The sequence below is a fragment of the Molossus molossus genome, unplaced genomic scaffold, assembly GCF_014108415.1.
Source record: "Molossus molossus isolate mMolMol1 unplaced genomic scaffold, mMolMol1.p scaffold_m16_p_3, whole genome shotgun sequence".
In the NCBI taxonomy this organism is placed as follows: Eukaryota; Metazoa; Chordata; class Mammalia; order Chiroptera; family Molossidae; genus Molossus; species Molossus molossus.
The window spans coordinates 95465088-95482143 of NW_023425366.1; the positions used below are offsets into that span (position 1 = coordinate 95465088).

Below are 17056 nucleotides of genomic sequence, written 5' to 3' on the forward strand. Positions count from 1 at the left end.
GAAATGTTCATCAATAGGAAACATTTTAGATAAATTATGTTGACACAAGCTTAAAAAAATGAAAAAGGTCTTTATTATTGATGTGGAACATTTTCTAGGACATATTACGTGAGAAAAAGCAAGGTATCTAGTGTGCTTCCTTTTGTGTAAGAAAGAGGGAGAAGATAGGGAAAATATATGAATATTAATATTTGCAAATAAACACTTGAAGGCCATACAAAACAACAACAACAAACCTTTAGAAATGGGGTAGATTAGGGATGGGGCAGGTGGAGTGGGCAAAGGTAGGAGCAATAATTCTCTGTGTGTAACTTTTTGTGTGATTTTGACTCTTGAATCATGTAAATATACCTATTCAAAAATTCATATTAAATCTTAAAGGCTAAGTTGGGTAATATAAGTCCATAACTTATAAGTCCATAACTGTCCATATTAGTATTTTGAACACCTATAACCTTCATTTCTGTAGTTAATGCTAAAACAACTTTCACTTTGCCCTGCTCAAGATAGGCCAGATATAATTCTACCCATATTGTTAATAAAGAACCAGAGAGGTGAAGTATTTACTTCAACGCATAGCCTGACAGCCCAGGCAGGCAGATGTTTGGTAAAGTTTTAAAAATATTTTTAAGTAAACTCTGCTCTTTTCTATTTTCTCTCCATGGTAATGACAACCTCCCTTGCACTCTCAGCAGATGGCATCACTGAGAAAAGAGGACAAGAATGAACACCTTATACAACTCTCTAGAATAATTTAAAAATAATCTACTTCAGGAGTCAGCCAAAGGCAGCCCTTGTGTCAAAACCAGCCCAGGGATGAGAGACCATCGAGATGCCACGACCTCCGAGAGTCCTAGAGAGGAAACGGAAGGGGCCGGTTCCTTACGCACCTGTCTGACAGCGGCCGCGGCCCACTTCCTGTCCGCGGAGGGCACTGGGGAACCTGCCGCCGGTGCGGGGCTTTGGGTGAGAGCCGGGTTGGGGCCACGAGGCACGGGGGTGGTCAGGGCGCCGGGCCGGGCTGTGGGGCAGTTTTGGGCTTCGGCGGCAGCCGCGGCAGAGGGGCTGACGCTGCAGGAGGCGCGTCTCCTCGGAGCTGCCTGCCGCGGCTCTGAGGCCTGGCGGGCCTGGGGTGGGGGTGGGGATGGGGGCGGGGGTGGGGGCGCCCACTGCTGGCTCAGGTTGGAGCGATGCTGATCTTGCCCGGCCAGGGTTGGCCTAGCACAAGGTGGTTGTTCACGTATCCGAGACATTGACCAAAGCGAAACTATCGGAAACGTGAAAGTAGTTATTATAGAGCAACACGTAGGACACTCATTTAACGAATAGCTATGGGACGCCTTCTATATGTCAGGTGTCAGGAATAAAAGATGAGGGAGGACTTTTCTTGCCTTCAGGGAATCTGGTAGACAGAGACACATTGGTAAACATTTGCGCTACCGTGGGATAAATGGCAATAGCTACAAAGTCATGAGAGCAATCTCAATTGATGCAGGAAAAAAAAAATGAATAGACCAAAAATGTAAAATAGATTTAAGAAGAGTAGGTAAATATATAAACACCTAATAGAATATTAGGCAGAAACTTAGGATTTGGCCCCTGTCAGTTGCTCATTCTGTGCTCCATTCAGAGAGATCTTCCCTCCCCCTAAAAGCCAAGAGCCTTAACCTGCTTTAAGTCACCCCCTTTGCCGCCCCCCACCCCTCAGGGGAATTAAACAGTACTCATTCTCCAGTCTAGTACAAACTTCTTTTTTCTCATAAGTACTTGAACCTAAATTTACCTTTATCTTTTTGACTTCCCAGTGTTTCTATCCAAACCATATATTTTGGTATTGCTGACCTTGGCCGACCATCTCACCTCTTGCATCTTCAGTTTCTTCTTCTGAAAAGTAGGGGAAGTAGTACTTAGCATACAGAATTGTTGTAAGTATTAAATGAGTATGTGTTCACGTGCTTTCTAAATGGTAAAGCCTATACAAGTTAGCACTCTTTCAGTCAGTTATAATAATTATATATATGTTGCTCTGTTGTCTTTAGGTTGAGCACACACCCAAGCCACCAGTAAGTTTATTGGGTTTACCTCCCAAATATGTCTTGACTTTGCCTGCTTGTTTGCCACCATCCTGATCTGAGTCCTAGCATCTCCTGCTTGGACCACAGTAAGTGCTATTTCTCTCCTTTTCCCCTCTAATCTATTCTCAACATACTACAGGCAAAGTGACCTTTGTAAAACATGTAGCTCACTAATAAAACAAGAAAGAGTAAAGTCCATAATTCCTACTGTGGCCCAGGCCCTGGATAATTTGATTTCTGCCTACCTCTGCTTCTACTTCTTGTGTAGCTCTGTCCCTGACCCAGTCTGCTGAAGCCACACTACACTTTGGTTTGTGATCCAACATGTAGAGTAATTTCTAGCCTCAAAGCTTTTGCCTGGAATGCTCTTTGAATGACTGGCTCATGCTCATCCTTTAGGTCTCAGTCTTAGTGTCATCTCTTTTATTTATTTATTTATTTATTCATTCATTCATTCATTCATTCAATCCTCACCCGAGAACATTTTTGCATTTATCTTCAGATAGAGCTGGAGGGAGAGAGGGGGGAAGAGAGAGAGAGAGAAGCATCAATGTGAGAGAGACACATTGAGTGGCTGCCACCCACACAACCCCAACCAGGGCCAGGGACAAATTGCAACTGAGGAATGTGCCCTTAGCGGGAACTGAACCCAGGACTCTCTGGTCCACAGGCCGACTTCCTAATTGCTGAGCCAAACCAGCCAGGGCTCTTAGTGTCATCTCTTCAGAAAAACCCTCTTGAAGTTGTTTTTTCCCCATTAACAGACCCTACTTATTTCCTTTCTAGAACTTATCCTTACTTATAATTTTTTTTTCTTTTACAGTGATTCTTTTTTCTTTTATCTTTATTGTTGAATGTACTACAGATGTTCCTCATTTTTCCCCCATTGACTTCCTCCTCCCCACTCCTACCCCCCTCTTGCCTTTTCCCACATTGTTGTCTGTGTCCATTGGTTATGCATATATGCATGTAAATTCTTTGGTTTATTTCTTCCCACCCCCCAAACCGCCTTCCCTTTGAGGTTTGTCAGTCTAGCAACCCATTTATACTTCTTAATCCCTTCACCTTTTCACCCATTCCCCCAACCCCCTCCCATCTGGCAACCAACAAAATGTTCTCTGTATCTATGAGAATGTTTCTGTTCTGCCTGTTCATTTTGTTTGTAGATTTCATTGCCGATAGATGCCGATAGATACGTATTCATTGCCATTCTGTTTGTTCATATATTTTATCTTTTTCTTCAAAAAGACCCTTCAACATTTCATATAATAATGGTTTGGTGGTGATGAACTCCTTTAGCTTTTCCTTGTCTGGGAAACTCTTTCTATGGCTATTGATTCTAAATGACAGCTTTGCAGGATAGAGTAATCTTGGTTGTAGGTTCTTGCTTTTCATCACTCTGAATATTTCTTGCCACTCCCTTCTGGCCTGCAAAGTTTCTTTTGAGAAATCAGCTGACAGTAATGGGAACTCCCTTGTAGATAACTAACTGCTTTTCTCTTGCTGCTTTTAAGATTCTCTCTTTGTCTTGAACCTTTTGCATTTTGATGATGATGTGTCTCGGTGTGGGCCTCTTGGGGTTCATTTTGTTTGGGACTCTCTGTGCTTCCTGGACGTGTATGTCTCTTTCCTTCACCAAGTTAGGGAAGTTTCCTACCATTATTGTTTCAAATAGGTTTTCGATTTCTTGTTTTCTCTCTTCTCTTTCTGGCACCCCCAAGATGCGAATGTTGGCACGCTTGAAGTTGTCCCAGAGGCTCCTTACACTATCCTCATTTTTTTGAATTCTTTTTTCTTTTTCCTGTTCTGATTGGGTATTTTTTGCTTCCTTATATTCCAAATCGATGGTTTGCTTCTTGGCTTTACCTACTCTACTATTGAATCTGTGTAAATTATTCTTTATTTCAGTTAGTGCCTCCTTCATTTCTGACTGGCCCTTTTTTATGCTCTTGAGGCCCTCACCAAGTTCACTGAGGTTCTCACTAAGATCATTGAGCATCCTTATAAGCAGCATTTTGAACTCGGCATCTGTTAGGTTGCTTATCTCCATTTCACTTAGTTCTTTTCCTGGGGTTTTGTTCTGTTCTTTCATTTGGGACCTGTTTCTTTGTCTCCTCATTTTGGCTGCCTCCCTGTGTTTGTTTCTATGTATACTTAACGAGAAGTATGGGGCTAGCTGAGACCAGATGCTGCCTGTTTGAAAGAATTTACGAAAACCTGAAGCAAGATCCAAGACAGGCCAATCCTATGGTAAAGCAACTGGCAACAGCTTAAGTGGGCCTGAAAGTTGGGTGGGGCGGGGCCTCAGGGAATCACCAGGGCGGGGCTACCAGTGTGAGCCAGGTTGCTGGAGTCCCAGAAATGGAGGCTGTCTGCTGCCCCAGGGAAGGGCTCACCAAAGGAACAAAGGACCTCTGACAGTAGTCTGTCCTGGAGAAAGCCCCCTCTCCAGACCTCCCTCCAATGCCAAACAGCTCAGTTCTTCCCTGTATGTCTCTGGCACTCCTTGAGCTGCCTCCCCTCTGAGCTTAGAGGGAGTGTGTCCGAGTAAGTCCGTTCCGTGCGGGGGCCCTTTAAGAGGAGCTGCCTGGGGCTCCAGCTGCCTTAGCCTCCCTGAGCCTCAGTTCCCACTGGTTTTTCCAGCCAGAAGTTATGAGGACTTCTCTTCCTGGCACTGGAACCCTGAGCGGGCGCCTGGTGTGGGACAGGGACCCCTCACTCCTCAGGGAGGACCTTCCCAGCCGAGGTATCCTCCTGATTGTTATCTGCCACATGTGGGTGAGGTACCAGCCCGTCTGCTTCCGCCCCTCCTGCCAGTCTCGATGCTGCTTTAATTTCGTAGTTGTAGAACTTCCATTCAGCTTGATTTCAGGCGGTTTTGAATGATGATTGTTCTGTAGTTTAGTTGTAACTTTGATGTGGTTGTGGAAGGACGCTATACCACGTTTACCTACACTGCCATCTTGACCGGAAGTCCTTACTTATAATTTTAATTTATTTGCTTACAATTGTTTTTTTTTCTGTCTTCTGCACTAGTATATGAGTTTTAAAGGACAAGCACTTTGTCTTGTTCTCTACTGTATTTCTAGTTTCTGTGGGCGTGCCATATATATATTTATGTGTGTGTGTATGTATATATATAATGTTTATTTTATTTAGTTTTGGAAGAGTGGGCCCTCATTATTATCACCCTTCTTATATTATTCTCTGACTGTAGTGTTATCTTTCTAATGGCATCCTGAGATATTTGTGGGTATAAGCTAAACCTTATACATTTTATATTTACTCTCTGTTCATACTAGGTGGTTAGCAAATACTGAATTGAATTGACATGATTTTCAAGACATATGTTTAGTCTTTTGAAAATATCTCCTAGAAGGTAATTGCCATGTTCTCCAGCAGAATTCACTGATGTAGAGACAGTGGGGTGGACTAATCTGTTTCTCATTTATGATCATTGTCTGTTTGATCTTCCCAACAGACCCTGAGTTTCCTGGGTTGGAGTGTGAAAGATGCTTAAAGAGCGTCCAGGGATGGCAGAAGATCATCATCAGCAGATGGGTGTTCCTGTGGTAAAATTGGAGAAAGAGTTGCCATGGGGCAGGGGAAGGGAGGACCCTAGTCCTGAGACTTTTCGGCTACGGTTTCGGCAGTTCCGCTACCAGGAGGCAGCTGGTCCCCAGGAAGCCCTCAGGAAACTCCAGGAGCTCTGTCGCCAGTGGCTGAGGCCTGAGCTGCACACCAAGGAGCAGATCCTGGAGCTGCTGGTGCTGGAGCAGTTTCTGACCATCCTGCCCCGGGAGTTTTATGCTTGGATTCGGGAGCATGGCCCCGAGAGTGGCAAGGCTCTGGTAGCCATGGTGGAGGACTTCACAGAGAGAGCACTGGAGGCCAAGGCGGTGGGTGAGAAGGGGATCTCAGGTCTTATTTTGTTGGTGTGGTGAGGGGAGATTTGAAGAATTGAAAGATTAGAGGAAGTGTGGGAGTGGTTGAGGTGCAGAATCTTCCTCTGCTCCTATACTTCCAGAGGTACTTGGGGGTGGGGTGGGACAGTGGAATTTTCAGCAAGAAAAGCCATTCCCGGTGATTCTTTTCTGGTCATTAGGGCAGAAGTCTGACCATATGTCCTTATGAGCCTCAGGCTCAAAGAAGGCAGCTGTGGTGCATTTCAAGGTCCCTCCTAGATCCATTCCTCTTTGGGCAGAGTAGCGTGTGGAAATCCACTTGGTGAATATCCCACTGAGAAGAGTTGTCTGTAATGGTGCTGGTTCCACATCTGGGCTGTCAGCACAAATGGCTCACATAGCATTCTGTGGTGGTGTTCTGGTGACACCAAGTAATTGCACCACAGATGCTTCCTTGAGACTCTGGCAATATCTCTGTCACTCTTTGATACAGCCACCTGATTGTTGGTTGGGGAAGAACAAAGCGACGTTTTTTCACTAGCTAATTTATTGCAGAGTTTAGGTTCTGTGCTTTTTACTTTCATCATCTAAAACCGGGCAATTTTTTTTCTAGTAGCAAGACAATAGTTTGGCTCTCTGTGATGTTATTCATGGTAGAATTTGATCTCTATTGAGGCAGACAGAAGAGACCCTTGTAAAATGGCATGGATATTTAAAGTTGGTCAGAATTTGAGAAAGGGAGTTTAGCTTTCTTTTCACCTTCTCACTGATGTCCTGGTGAAGAGCTGAGCCAGCTTGTCCTTCCGTTCCCCTGCAGCTGGAATGATTCTTTTATTGGCTCTCTTTTAGGTTTTATTCAACTCCCTTCATAACCAGGCCTCATTCTAAATAGGTTTTGGGGCCTGTTCTTAGGTTCCATGCCACGTGCAGGGGGAGCAGGAGGAGACAGCAGTTTGCAGAGGCCCTTGGGAACCCGGCATCCACCTGGGACCAGTGGAGGTCAAGCCTGAGTGGGGGATGCCCCATGGGGAAGGCGTTCAAGGCCTAGACCAAGGCACTGAGGAGCAGCTCAATCAGGATTCTGGTGCTGGGACGCAGGCCTTCCAGGAGCAGGGTAAGATGCAAACAGTAAGGAAGTAAGGGAATAGGAAATAGTGGTTTGTGCCCTCTCCCTCCTCTTCCTTTACAAACCCAACAATTCATAAACTAAGTTACCTGCCAGGTGTAATTCTGATTTTTTCTGGCTACTTCCTTGACTCTGGTAGGAAACAGATGAAGTGAAATTGTTTCCTGTACCTTCACTCTGATTTTTGCAGGGGATATTTGGGATCATACTCTCTTGTCATTTGTCTCCTTTCCCTCACATCCCTTCTAAAAATTCTCAGGAAATAAGCAGCTGACATGTAGAGATATTTTTAAGTAGGCAGATCAACCATATCCCTAAAAGTAATGTGTGACTTTGTTGTGTCACTGAATCTCAAAGGCAGTTCTTTCCAGCATGCATAGTTCTGAAGGGACAGGGTGTATTGGGTTGGGACCATCTTTCCAACTGAGAACAGGGTGGGGTACACCCAGACCCCCATCTATCTGGAGTCTTCTTTTGGTTCCTGGGGTTCTTTATGTCAGTAGTGGACACCTTTGAACGAGCTAACTGTAAGATAGCACTAATCCTGCTTATGGTTTTTTCTCCCTGCTCAGCTCTGCCAGTTCTTCAGGCTGGTCCTGGCCTCCCCACAGTGAACACCAGAGACCAAGAGATGGCAGTTGGGTTCCTTATGGCTGGGTCCCAGGTGAGCTGAGTCTCTGCCCTTCCGGTGATCATGATGTTGCTTTGAGTGAGGTTCACTTTCCCCAGGAGTGAACCATGGAGCTCCACTCACAAAGTGGAATTAGTCTACCTTTCTTGTTCTGACAGGCATTGTTCTCTCCACTTCGCCATCCTCAATTGTTATTTTGAATTGAGTCTGTGCCTATGGTCCAGGCTCAATTCACTTGTTTGTACTACTTTTTGAGTTTTTTTTAGTTGACCTAGTATTACTCTTTTAATAGTGAGAGAGGAGGGCATTGTTGATAGAAACCTCATAGGCCTGATCTAGGATATTGGTGGTTGGCCAGGAGACAGTAAGCCTTTGTAGATAGCCTTTATGGATACTTATGCTGCCCTTCTTCCTCTGGACCTCCCCACCCTCCATGTGAGAGGAATGTAGCTGACTTAGGGTTGAGGGCTCTCAGGAGTGCTGAGCAGAGTGGTCTGTCTGGCCCCTACTCTGGCCACAACAGGAGTTTTGGTCTTGTTTGCATTTCTTAGCCTGCCATGAGTGGGGTAACTAGAGAAAAGATGGGGAACCTTGCCACAGTGTAAGTCTCTTCCATGACATTGCCAGGCAGGTTGGGGGATTTCTACTGTGGCACCTTTCTGAAAGGGACAAGTCTATTTTTTTTTTTTTAATCCTCACCGGAGGACATTTTTCCATTCAGATAGAGTGGGAGGGGTTGGGGGGGTGGCGGGAGAGAAACATTGACGTGAAAGGGACACATTGAGTGGTCGCCACCCGCACAACCCAGCCAGGGCCGGGGACAAACTGCAACCGAGGTACATGCCCTTAGTGGGAACCGAACCCGGGTCTCTCTGGACTACAGGACGCTCTAACTGCTGAGCCAGACCATCCAGGGTGAAAGGGACAAGTCTTAAAGTGAAGAGTTCGTTGTAGAAGGAAAAATGTCATTTGGCAGAAAAAAAGAAGTGAGTCAAGTCTCATGTAGCTAAAGCAGAATTGGGCAAAGTTTGATGCCTACATCATTTCCTATTCTTGTTTTCTATGGATGGGGTTTGGAGAAAATGCAGAACGACAACAACGTTTTAATTTGGTCAAACCCTCTTCATCTACCATAATAGTTCTTCATGGTATTGTGAATGACCTTGCATTAATTTTAACATGGCTTTGTTAAGACAGGGCTTGCCCAAATGTTTCCTTATCTCTGAGGGAAAATCAGTTTAAGACAAGGGGGTAAATAGGAGCTTTCAGGCTTGCTCAAGCTTAAGGATTGAGTGGAGGTGATTGGAAAGTGGAAATTGGATGCTGTATTTATTAGGTACAAGCTAAGCATCTGCAGTAGAGACTCAAAAGTAAAGTGGCTTAAACAAATCCATTATTCTTTGTCATTAAACTGTCAAGAGCCAGGCACTTCTGCTCCCAAGGCCAGCTAGGGACCTTAGTTCCTTCCATCTTCTTGCTCTGTTCTTCCCTAGAGTTTTGACCCCTGCGGTCTCTCTGGTTTTAGTTTGCTCCTACTTCGGGATTCTTTCTTTATCCATAGTAGTCTCCTGTTATTTCAGGGATTGGGACCATTTAAAGATATGGCTCTGGCCTTCCCAGAGGAAGAATGGAGGCATGTGACCCCAGCCCAGATAGACTGCTTTGGGGAATATGTGGAACCACAGGACTGTGGGGTCTCACCTCCAGGTAAGACTGTTTCCATCCCACAGGTAAGAAACTGAGGCATTTTGGAAGCCACAACCTTGCTCCAGATTTCAGAACTTGGTGCTACTGACAAAGGAAGGGGTTTTCATGGCTGATGAGTAAATGGGACTAGAGAAAGAACATGGATTAAGGGTGTGAGAACTGGCTAGGTGCATTTCTGTGTCAGGAGAGGAGCGGACAAGGGGCAAGAAAACATGAGGTAGTTATTCTGGCTATAACTAGACAGGTTGGTCATTGGGATTCCCCGAGCACCTAATCTTGTGTCCATGATTGAAGGGTACTAAGGGCTTGAGTGCAAGAGAAAAGCAGCAAAGGATGGATCCTCTGATCTTGGTCATTCAGGTTGTATTTACTGAGTGCCTCCTGTGGTCGGCCCCATATTAATAGCTTTGTGTTGAGGAGGACTATGTACATGAAACCTTCAGAGTGGGTCGAGTGTCTAGAGGAGAGTATGAGAATGCACACAGTAGGGTTTTAGAGACAGGAGGGGTCAGTGTGGGCCTGTGTCAGAGCTGGCAGAGCCTTAGTTTGGCCTCTCATTGGGTGGCTGGGTTTTACCTGAAGTGAGAGCTGGGAGGACTTAGCTGTCATGCACATGAAAAGAGTTCATAGGAGAAGGAGTAGCAGGAGAAAAGAGGAGGGAAGAGTTAGCAGGGTAAACGCCCTGTGGGGAAAGCCAGCAGAGGGCACTGCAGGGGCTTGGGGACTTCCAAGTGAAGAATAGTGTGGAAAATCTCTGGGCTCAGTGAGAAGCACAGTAGAGACAGGAAAAGAAATGTGGTTGATCCCTCCTTTGTTTTCTTTAATTGTCTTTTAATCCTTTTAATAACTTCTTTGTAAGTTGTAGACTGACTACTTACTTATATGTCCTGACCCCACCTGGCCATTTTTCATCTTGATATATGTTGAGGGATGAGCAAGAATATTACTGTACTTGCTTCAGGACATGAGAGAACCCATGCTGGCTCCACCACTTACTGTGACCATTGGCATCTCACTTGACCTTTTCACGTCTTAGTTTTCTTGGTTGTAAAATGGGGGTGTTCATAGAACACTGTCTCTTGGCATTAAGAGGAATTGAGATAATAAATCTAAACATTTGGCAAGCATGGTAGTGTTAGATATTTTTATTGGTTTTGTAAGTATTAGTAAGTGATTCCTTTGTGAGTCAGTCAGTATTTATTAATTTATTTGCCCAAAAATGTTTATTTGGCATTTACTATGTGGCTAACACTCAGGTAATCATGATAAAGTTAAAAATCAAAGTGCTTGCCTGGCCGGTGTGGCTCAGTGGATTGAGCATCGACCCATGGACTGAGAGGTCCCAGTTCAGTTCCTAGTCAGGGCACATGCTTGGATTGTGGGCTCGATCCCCAGTAGGGGGCATGTAGGAGGAAGCCGATCAATGTTTCTCTCTCACAATGTTTCTGTCTCTCTAAAAAATCAATAAAAACATTAAAAAAAATAAAAATAGAAGAAATAGAAGTAATTGTTCTGTCTGGTGTTTCCCAGTGGTTAGAGCATAGGCCCAAGCATTGAAGGGTAACGAGTTAGATTCCTGGACAAGGGCATGTAATTGGGTTGCACATTTGATCCTCGCCCCGGTTGGGGTTCATGTGGGAGGCAACCAATGGATGTGTCTCTCTCAACGATGATGTTGTTCTCCTCCTATCCCCCTCTCTAAAAAAAACAATCAATGGAAAAAATATCCTCAGATGAGTATTAACAACAACAGCAGAAAAGGTGCTTGCCTCTACGATCTTAACAGTCTGATGAAGACCCCAAGTACCTGTAATAATACTCATTTTGGAGTAGTGTAAGGGGCACTAGAGGAAGGGGCTCAGGAGACCTGGGTCAATACAAAGTTGTCACATTATGAGAAAGAGATGTAAGATTACTCAATGGCAGGGGATGTGTAAACCCTCAGAGATAACTACATAGTGCAGGGGCTCAGGCAGTGTGCCCAAATGGAGGTACCATCATTCTAGTGTCTTAATCCCTGTCAGGGATATAACTCTGCAAGCCATGTGACTGTGTAGAAGAATTTTTTAGAGAGAATGGAAGGGGGACAGAGAGAGGAGAGAGAGAAACTTCGATGTGGGAGAGACACATCAATTGGTTGCCTCCTCCATGCTCCCTAACCAGGACGGGATTGGACCTGCAACCCAGATGTATGCCCTTGACCGGGGATCGAACCTGTGACCCTTCAGTCTGTGCGCCAACACTCTTAATTGCTGAGCCAAACTGGCCAGGGCCCAAGAGGGTTTTTACAGGCCATTTCTAACTGTTCTAGAGACTGTGACTATGTTTGTTCTCTTATTCTCTCATTGTTTCAGAACAACCCAAACATTTTCCTAAGCATTTATGTTGAAGCTGGGTGAGGTGAAGTTCTGTTTCCCAGGCATACCCTCTGCTGGCTGTCTCAACCTTCAGATCTAGATTCATTCCCAAGTACTTACAGCTCTTGCATTGACAGCTGTGTAGGATTAAGCCTGTGAAAATAAATACAATGCCCTGTCTAGGTAGTTCAGTTCGTTAGTGTCTTCTCAATACACCAAGGTTGCAGATTCAATCCCTGCTCAGGGCATATAAACAATCAAACAGTGAATGCATAAATAAGTGGAACAACAAATACGATTTTTCTCTGTTTCAAAAAAAATAAATGAACATAACATAAATTTCATAATATGTAGCACATATTTACATTTCCTCAAGGTCTAGTTAAGGTTTATGTATTGCATTTAGTTTTAATTTTGCTATTTATGACACCTATAAACTGGAAACTACCCAAATGAACATCAGTGAAATTAATAAATAGGTTGGAATATGTTCTATATGTTCTTACACTGTGATACTATACACAAGTGAAAAAGAATGTAGTGTAACTACAGCTGCACACCTCGATATGGGTAAATCTCACAAGCATAATACTATTGAACAGAAGCCAGAAATAATGAGTGAATCAATTATGTAAAGTTCAAGAACAGGCAAAGGTACTTTATGGTGTTAAAAATCTGGATAGCATGTTAACCCTGAGGGCAGGATTTAATGGGGAGGAGGGGATGGGAGTGGAATTTCCGAGGGCTGGTAATGTTTCTTGAACTGGATGCTGTTTACAGGGTTGTGTTCATTATGAAAATTCCTTCATAATTCTGAGCTCTACATTTATGTTTTGTACACTTACTGTCATGAAAAGTTTATGAAACAAAAGAATACATCAGAAGTGATAGCTGTGTCTTTGATATTTTTATCAAATCAGGAAGCATGTAATTTCTGTATTTATCTTCTAATGATCTTGCCTGGACTTTTTTTTCCATTTAAGCACCACTTGCCATTTCTCTTTTGGCTTCTTTGCTTCCTATTACCTTTTCTCATCATTTTTCTCTCCCCTTTCCTCTTGTTCTTCTATAAACAATTGTTCTGTTAATTTAGGAAGAGTGTAAGAGGGGTCAGAGGAAGGACTTCTAGAAGGGGCAAGGCATTTCAGTAACATTCACAGACATTTTGGTCCTAATAAAATGCGATAGTAGAGACAGTCTGTCATAAGAATGTCAGTGACAAACTGGGTTTATTTGTTCATCCAACAGTCATTAAGCATCTTTCCTGAGTCAGTCCCTGTGCCAAGTTCCCAGGAGACCCAGACTAATAAACAAGGCTAGGCAGAGGGAGCAATGTGAGCAGGGAGGTGAGCTGAGCAGGTGAATGGAGGATATGGAGAACTGCAAGTAGCTCTCCATTGCTGGAGTAAGTTTATAATCACTGAGGGAGGCAAAATGTTTGGATGGATATAAAGTAGCATTTACAACAAGGTCATATATAAATAAGTGCAGAATATACAAAGTGCTAATTGAATACATATGTGCTGAAGAGACCCACAGTAAGAGAATAGTCAGGGTTTGTTTCTTAGAGCAAATCATTGAGTTAGATTTTGAAGGAAATAGAATAATCTGAATTAGAAAGTTAAATGGGAAGACATTAAAATTTGGTAGACTATCCTGTAAAAAGGCATGGAATTTGTCTTAGCTTGGGCTGCTACAACAGAATACTAAAGACTGGGTGATTTAAACAACAGACTATTTCTCACAGTTTTGGAGACTGGGAAGTCTAAGATCAAGGTGACAGCAGATTGGTGTCTGGTGAAGGCCCTCTTCTTGGTTTGCAGACTACCACCTTCTTGACTTGTCCTCATGGCAGAGATTGGGGTGGGGGGAAAATCTCTATCTCTTTCTCTTTTTTATAAGGACACTAATCCCATCATGAGGAATCTGGGCCACATGACCTCTTTGTTCAGAGAGAGCTCTGGTTTTTCTCTACCTCTTTAGAGCAACTTATTGGGGCTTAGGGCTTCAATCTATGAATTGGGCATGGGGGACACACAGACATTTAGTCCATGAGAGAGATGGAAAGAAGTAAAGAAAAGTCTGGCATTAGGGTCAAAGAAAGTAAAATGTATTGAGGTTGTTGGTCAAAGGAAAAAAGAAGGAATTAATTCTAACATATACTTTTAAAAAATGTTTTATTATTGACATTATTACAGATGTTCCCCATTTTCCCCGCTCTCCCTTTGTTCTCCTCCACTCACTAACCCTGTTGCCTTTACCACACTGTTGTCTGTGTCTGTAGGCTGTGCATATATGTTCTTTGGCCAATCTCTTCATCTTCTTTTATCCAGCCCCCCCCCCCCCACTACCCTCCCCTCTGACATTTGTCAGTCTGTTCCATGTATCTGTGTCTCTGATTCTGTCTTGTTTGTCAATTTATTTTGTTCATGTTAGTGAGATTCCACATATTAGTGAGATCATATGGTATTTTCTCTGACTGGCTTGTTTTGCTTAGCATAATAATCTCTGGGTCCATCCATGTTGTTGCAAAGGGTGAGAGTTCTTTCCTTTTTTTTTTATCCTCACCCGAGGACACTTTCCATTTTTTGTACAGATAGAGTGGGAGGGAGAGGAAGAGAGAGAGAGAAACATCGACGTGAAAGGGACACATTGAGTGGCTGCCACCCGCACGACCAACTAGGGCTGGGGACAAACTGCAACCGAGGTACGTGCCCTTAGCGGGAACCGAACCCGGGTCTCTCCGGACCGCAGGCCGATGCTCTAACCGCTGAGCCAAACTGGCCAGGGCTCCTTTTTTTTTTTTTTTACAGCTGTGTAGTATTTCACTGTGTAAATGTACCACAGCGTTTTTGTCCATTCATCTACCGATGGACATTTGGCTGTTTCCAGATCTTGGCTATTGTAAATCTCGCTGCTATGAACATAGGGGTGCATATATTCCTTCTGATTGGTGTTTTGGGATTCTTAGGATATATACCCAGAAGTGGGATTGCTGAGTCAAAAGGCAGTTTCATTTTTAATTTTTTGAGGAAACTTCATACTGTTTTTCCACAGTGGTTGCACCATTCTGTATGAACATAAATTTACTTTCATAGCTGTTACAGAATCAGTCTGTATCTCCTTTGTCCTATAGGCATTGGGAGCAAGGAAAAGGAGGCCAAAATCCAGCAGGCAGACCTCAAGGTGGCACTTGCTCAGGGGACGTCAGAGAGGTTTGGGGAAGCTGCTCTCCAGAGCCCTGAGCTTGGAAGAACCTGTGAGCAGGAGCCCGGTAACTCTGTGGGAAACATTCCAGGGCCGCCTCCTCCCCAGCATGGCATCCTACCTGTGCCTGATGACCTCAAGACCCACAGCTCCTTCTGGAAGCCTTTTCAGTGCCCTGAGTGTGGGAAAGGTTTCAGTCGAAGCTCAAATCTCGTCAGACACCAGCGAACACATGAAGAAGAAAAATCCTATGGCTGTGTTGAATGTGGGAAAGGGTTTACTCTTAGAGAGTACCTCATGAAGCACCAGCGAACCCACCTGGGAAAGAGACCCTATGTGTGCAGTGAGTGCTGGAAAACCTTCAGTCAGAGGCACCACCTTGAGGTCCACCAGCGGAGTCACACAGGGGAGAAGCCCTACAAGTGTGGGGACTGCTGGAAAAGCTTCAGCCGGAGACAGCATCTTCAGGTGCACCGGAGAACTCACACTGGGGAAAAGCCTTACACCTGTGAGTGCGGCAAGAGCTTCAGCAGGAACGCTAACCTGGCCGTGCACCGGCGAGCCCACACGGGGGAGAAGCCGTATGGGTGCCAGGTGTGTGGGAAACGGTTCAGTAAAGGGGAGCGTCTGGTCAGACACCAGAGGATCCACACTGGTGAGAAACCCTACCACTGCCCTGCCTGTGGGAGGAGCTTCAACCAGAGGTCCATTCTCAACCGGCACCAGAAAACTCAGCATCGTCAGGAGATCCCTGTGCAGTAAGGGTGCTCTGTGAAACTGCACCTTTTTTGCTAATGCAAGGTGCTGGTCAAGGTGCGACCTTCCAGGACCACCAAGTGGAGGGAGGCCTTACTGGAGGTTGTCATTCATCTTTACTCACTGAAGGGTTCTGGAAGGGGTGTTGAGGGGTTATTGGGTGCAAAAAGACACTTTGACCCATTTGCTTTCCATTTGTTCAGAAGGAAAAGGGCAAGGCCGGGTTCATTTTGAATTCCCAGAGAGCACAGCTTTTCCTGTCTCTTACCCAAGTGGTGCTGACACTTTTTCTTACCATCTTTGGGAAAATAATATCCTGAGTTTTAGTTCATGTTGAGCTTTTTCTCCTCCAGTGGATGTTTATATCCACCTCCTGAGCAAGTCTGGTAGTCAAGGCAAAATTTTGTCTGCTGTTGACAGCTTGAACCTCATTTTTCTGAGGTCTGTATCCTGCCTGCCAGGATACGGATTCTATGTACCATCCTTCCCCCGCTCTCTTTTCCATTTAACACATATTTATTGAACACCTACTATATGCCTGGCACTGGGAGTACAGTGGTGAAGGAGACAGATGAGACCTTGTTCTCCTGGAGCTTGTGATTTAGCACTGGAAGCACACACAAAACCATTGATTTTCATGTTCTAAGTCATGTTTGTGGTGAGTGCTGTGTGAGAAGATAGTCTTGTGCTCACTCATTTTGCCCTTCCTGCTTGGGTGCTGGAGCTTTCCCTCCGTTGGGATCACTCAGGCAGCGTCGTTTATTTACTTTATCTGTAGCTCCCTTTGTAATATTCTATCCTCATCTGTAAAGTTTCCCCATTCTATTCCTTGTATTATAACAACTGTCCACACATCTATTAGGAAATTAATATTTTGCTATTGATCACTGAATAAATATGAGAATATTTTTAAAAACATTCAGTTCTCTGTATAAAGATCTAATTAAATAAGCCTGAAAGGTGAACTAGTATTAATACTCTATATTTGATGGCACTCTACAGTATATAAAATGCTTCTCTCTGTGTTCTCACTTGATTAATTCCATACATATTTATTGAGGCCCAACTGTGTGCCGGGAACTTTTGTAGATGCTTGAGAGATATCAGTGAATAAAACAGGAAAATCCCTGACCTTGTAGAGTTTACATTTTAGTGAATGTATTTGATTTTCAGAGCCACCCAAGGTGGAACCTGTGGATGCTCCCATGAACCTTCTGGACCTGGGATCTGAGCCTGTGCCTTGGTCCTTTCAGCTTCTTGCCCTGAAATGCATTCACCACCTACCTCTTGTT

The 17056-nt window shown here is 44.2% G+C and overlaps 1 protein-coding gene across 3 annotated transcripts; it reads left to right on the top strand.

The window, feature by feature from the left end:
• Window positions 1-786: 786 nt before the first annotated feature.
• Window positions 787-16660, top strand: ZSCAN25 (zinc finger and SCAN domain containing 25). 3 transcript variants are annotated; one of them, XM_036280828.1, is made up of 9 exons: window positions 787-966; window positions 1806-1925; window positions 2040-2161; window positions 5378-5454; window positions 5557-5974; window positions 6893-7094; window positions 7679-7770; window positions 9318-9444; window positions 14938-16660. In XM_036280828.1, exons 5-9 carry the CDS (start codon window positions 5588-5590, stop codon window positions 15768-15770), a joined length of 1641 nt encoding a protein of 546 aa, XP_036136721.1. In that variant the 5' UTR covers window positions 787-966; window positions 1806-1925; window positions 2040-2161; window positions 5378-5454; window positions 5557-5587; the 3' UTR covers window positions 15771-16660. The 3 variants fall into 3 exon arrangements, with proteins under 3 accessions (XP_036136721.1, XP_036136722.1, XP_036136723.1); XM_036280829.1 differs by lacking the exon at window positions 5378-5454; XM_036280830.1 differs by lacking the exons at window positions 1806-1925; window positions 2040-2161; window positions 5378-5454.
• Window positions 16661-17056: the final 396 nt, after the last annotated feature.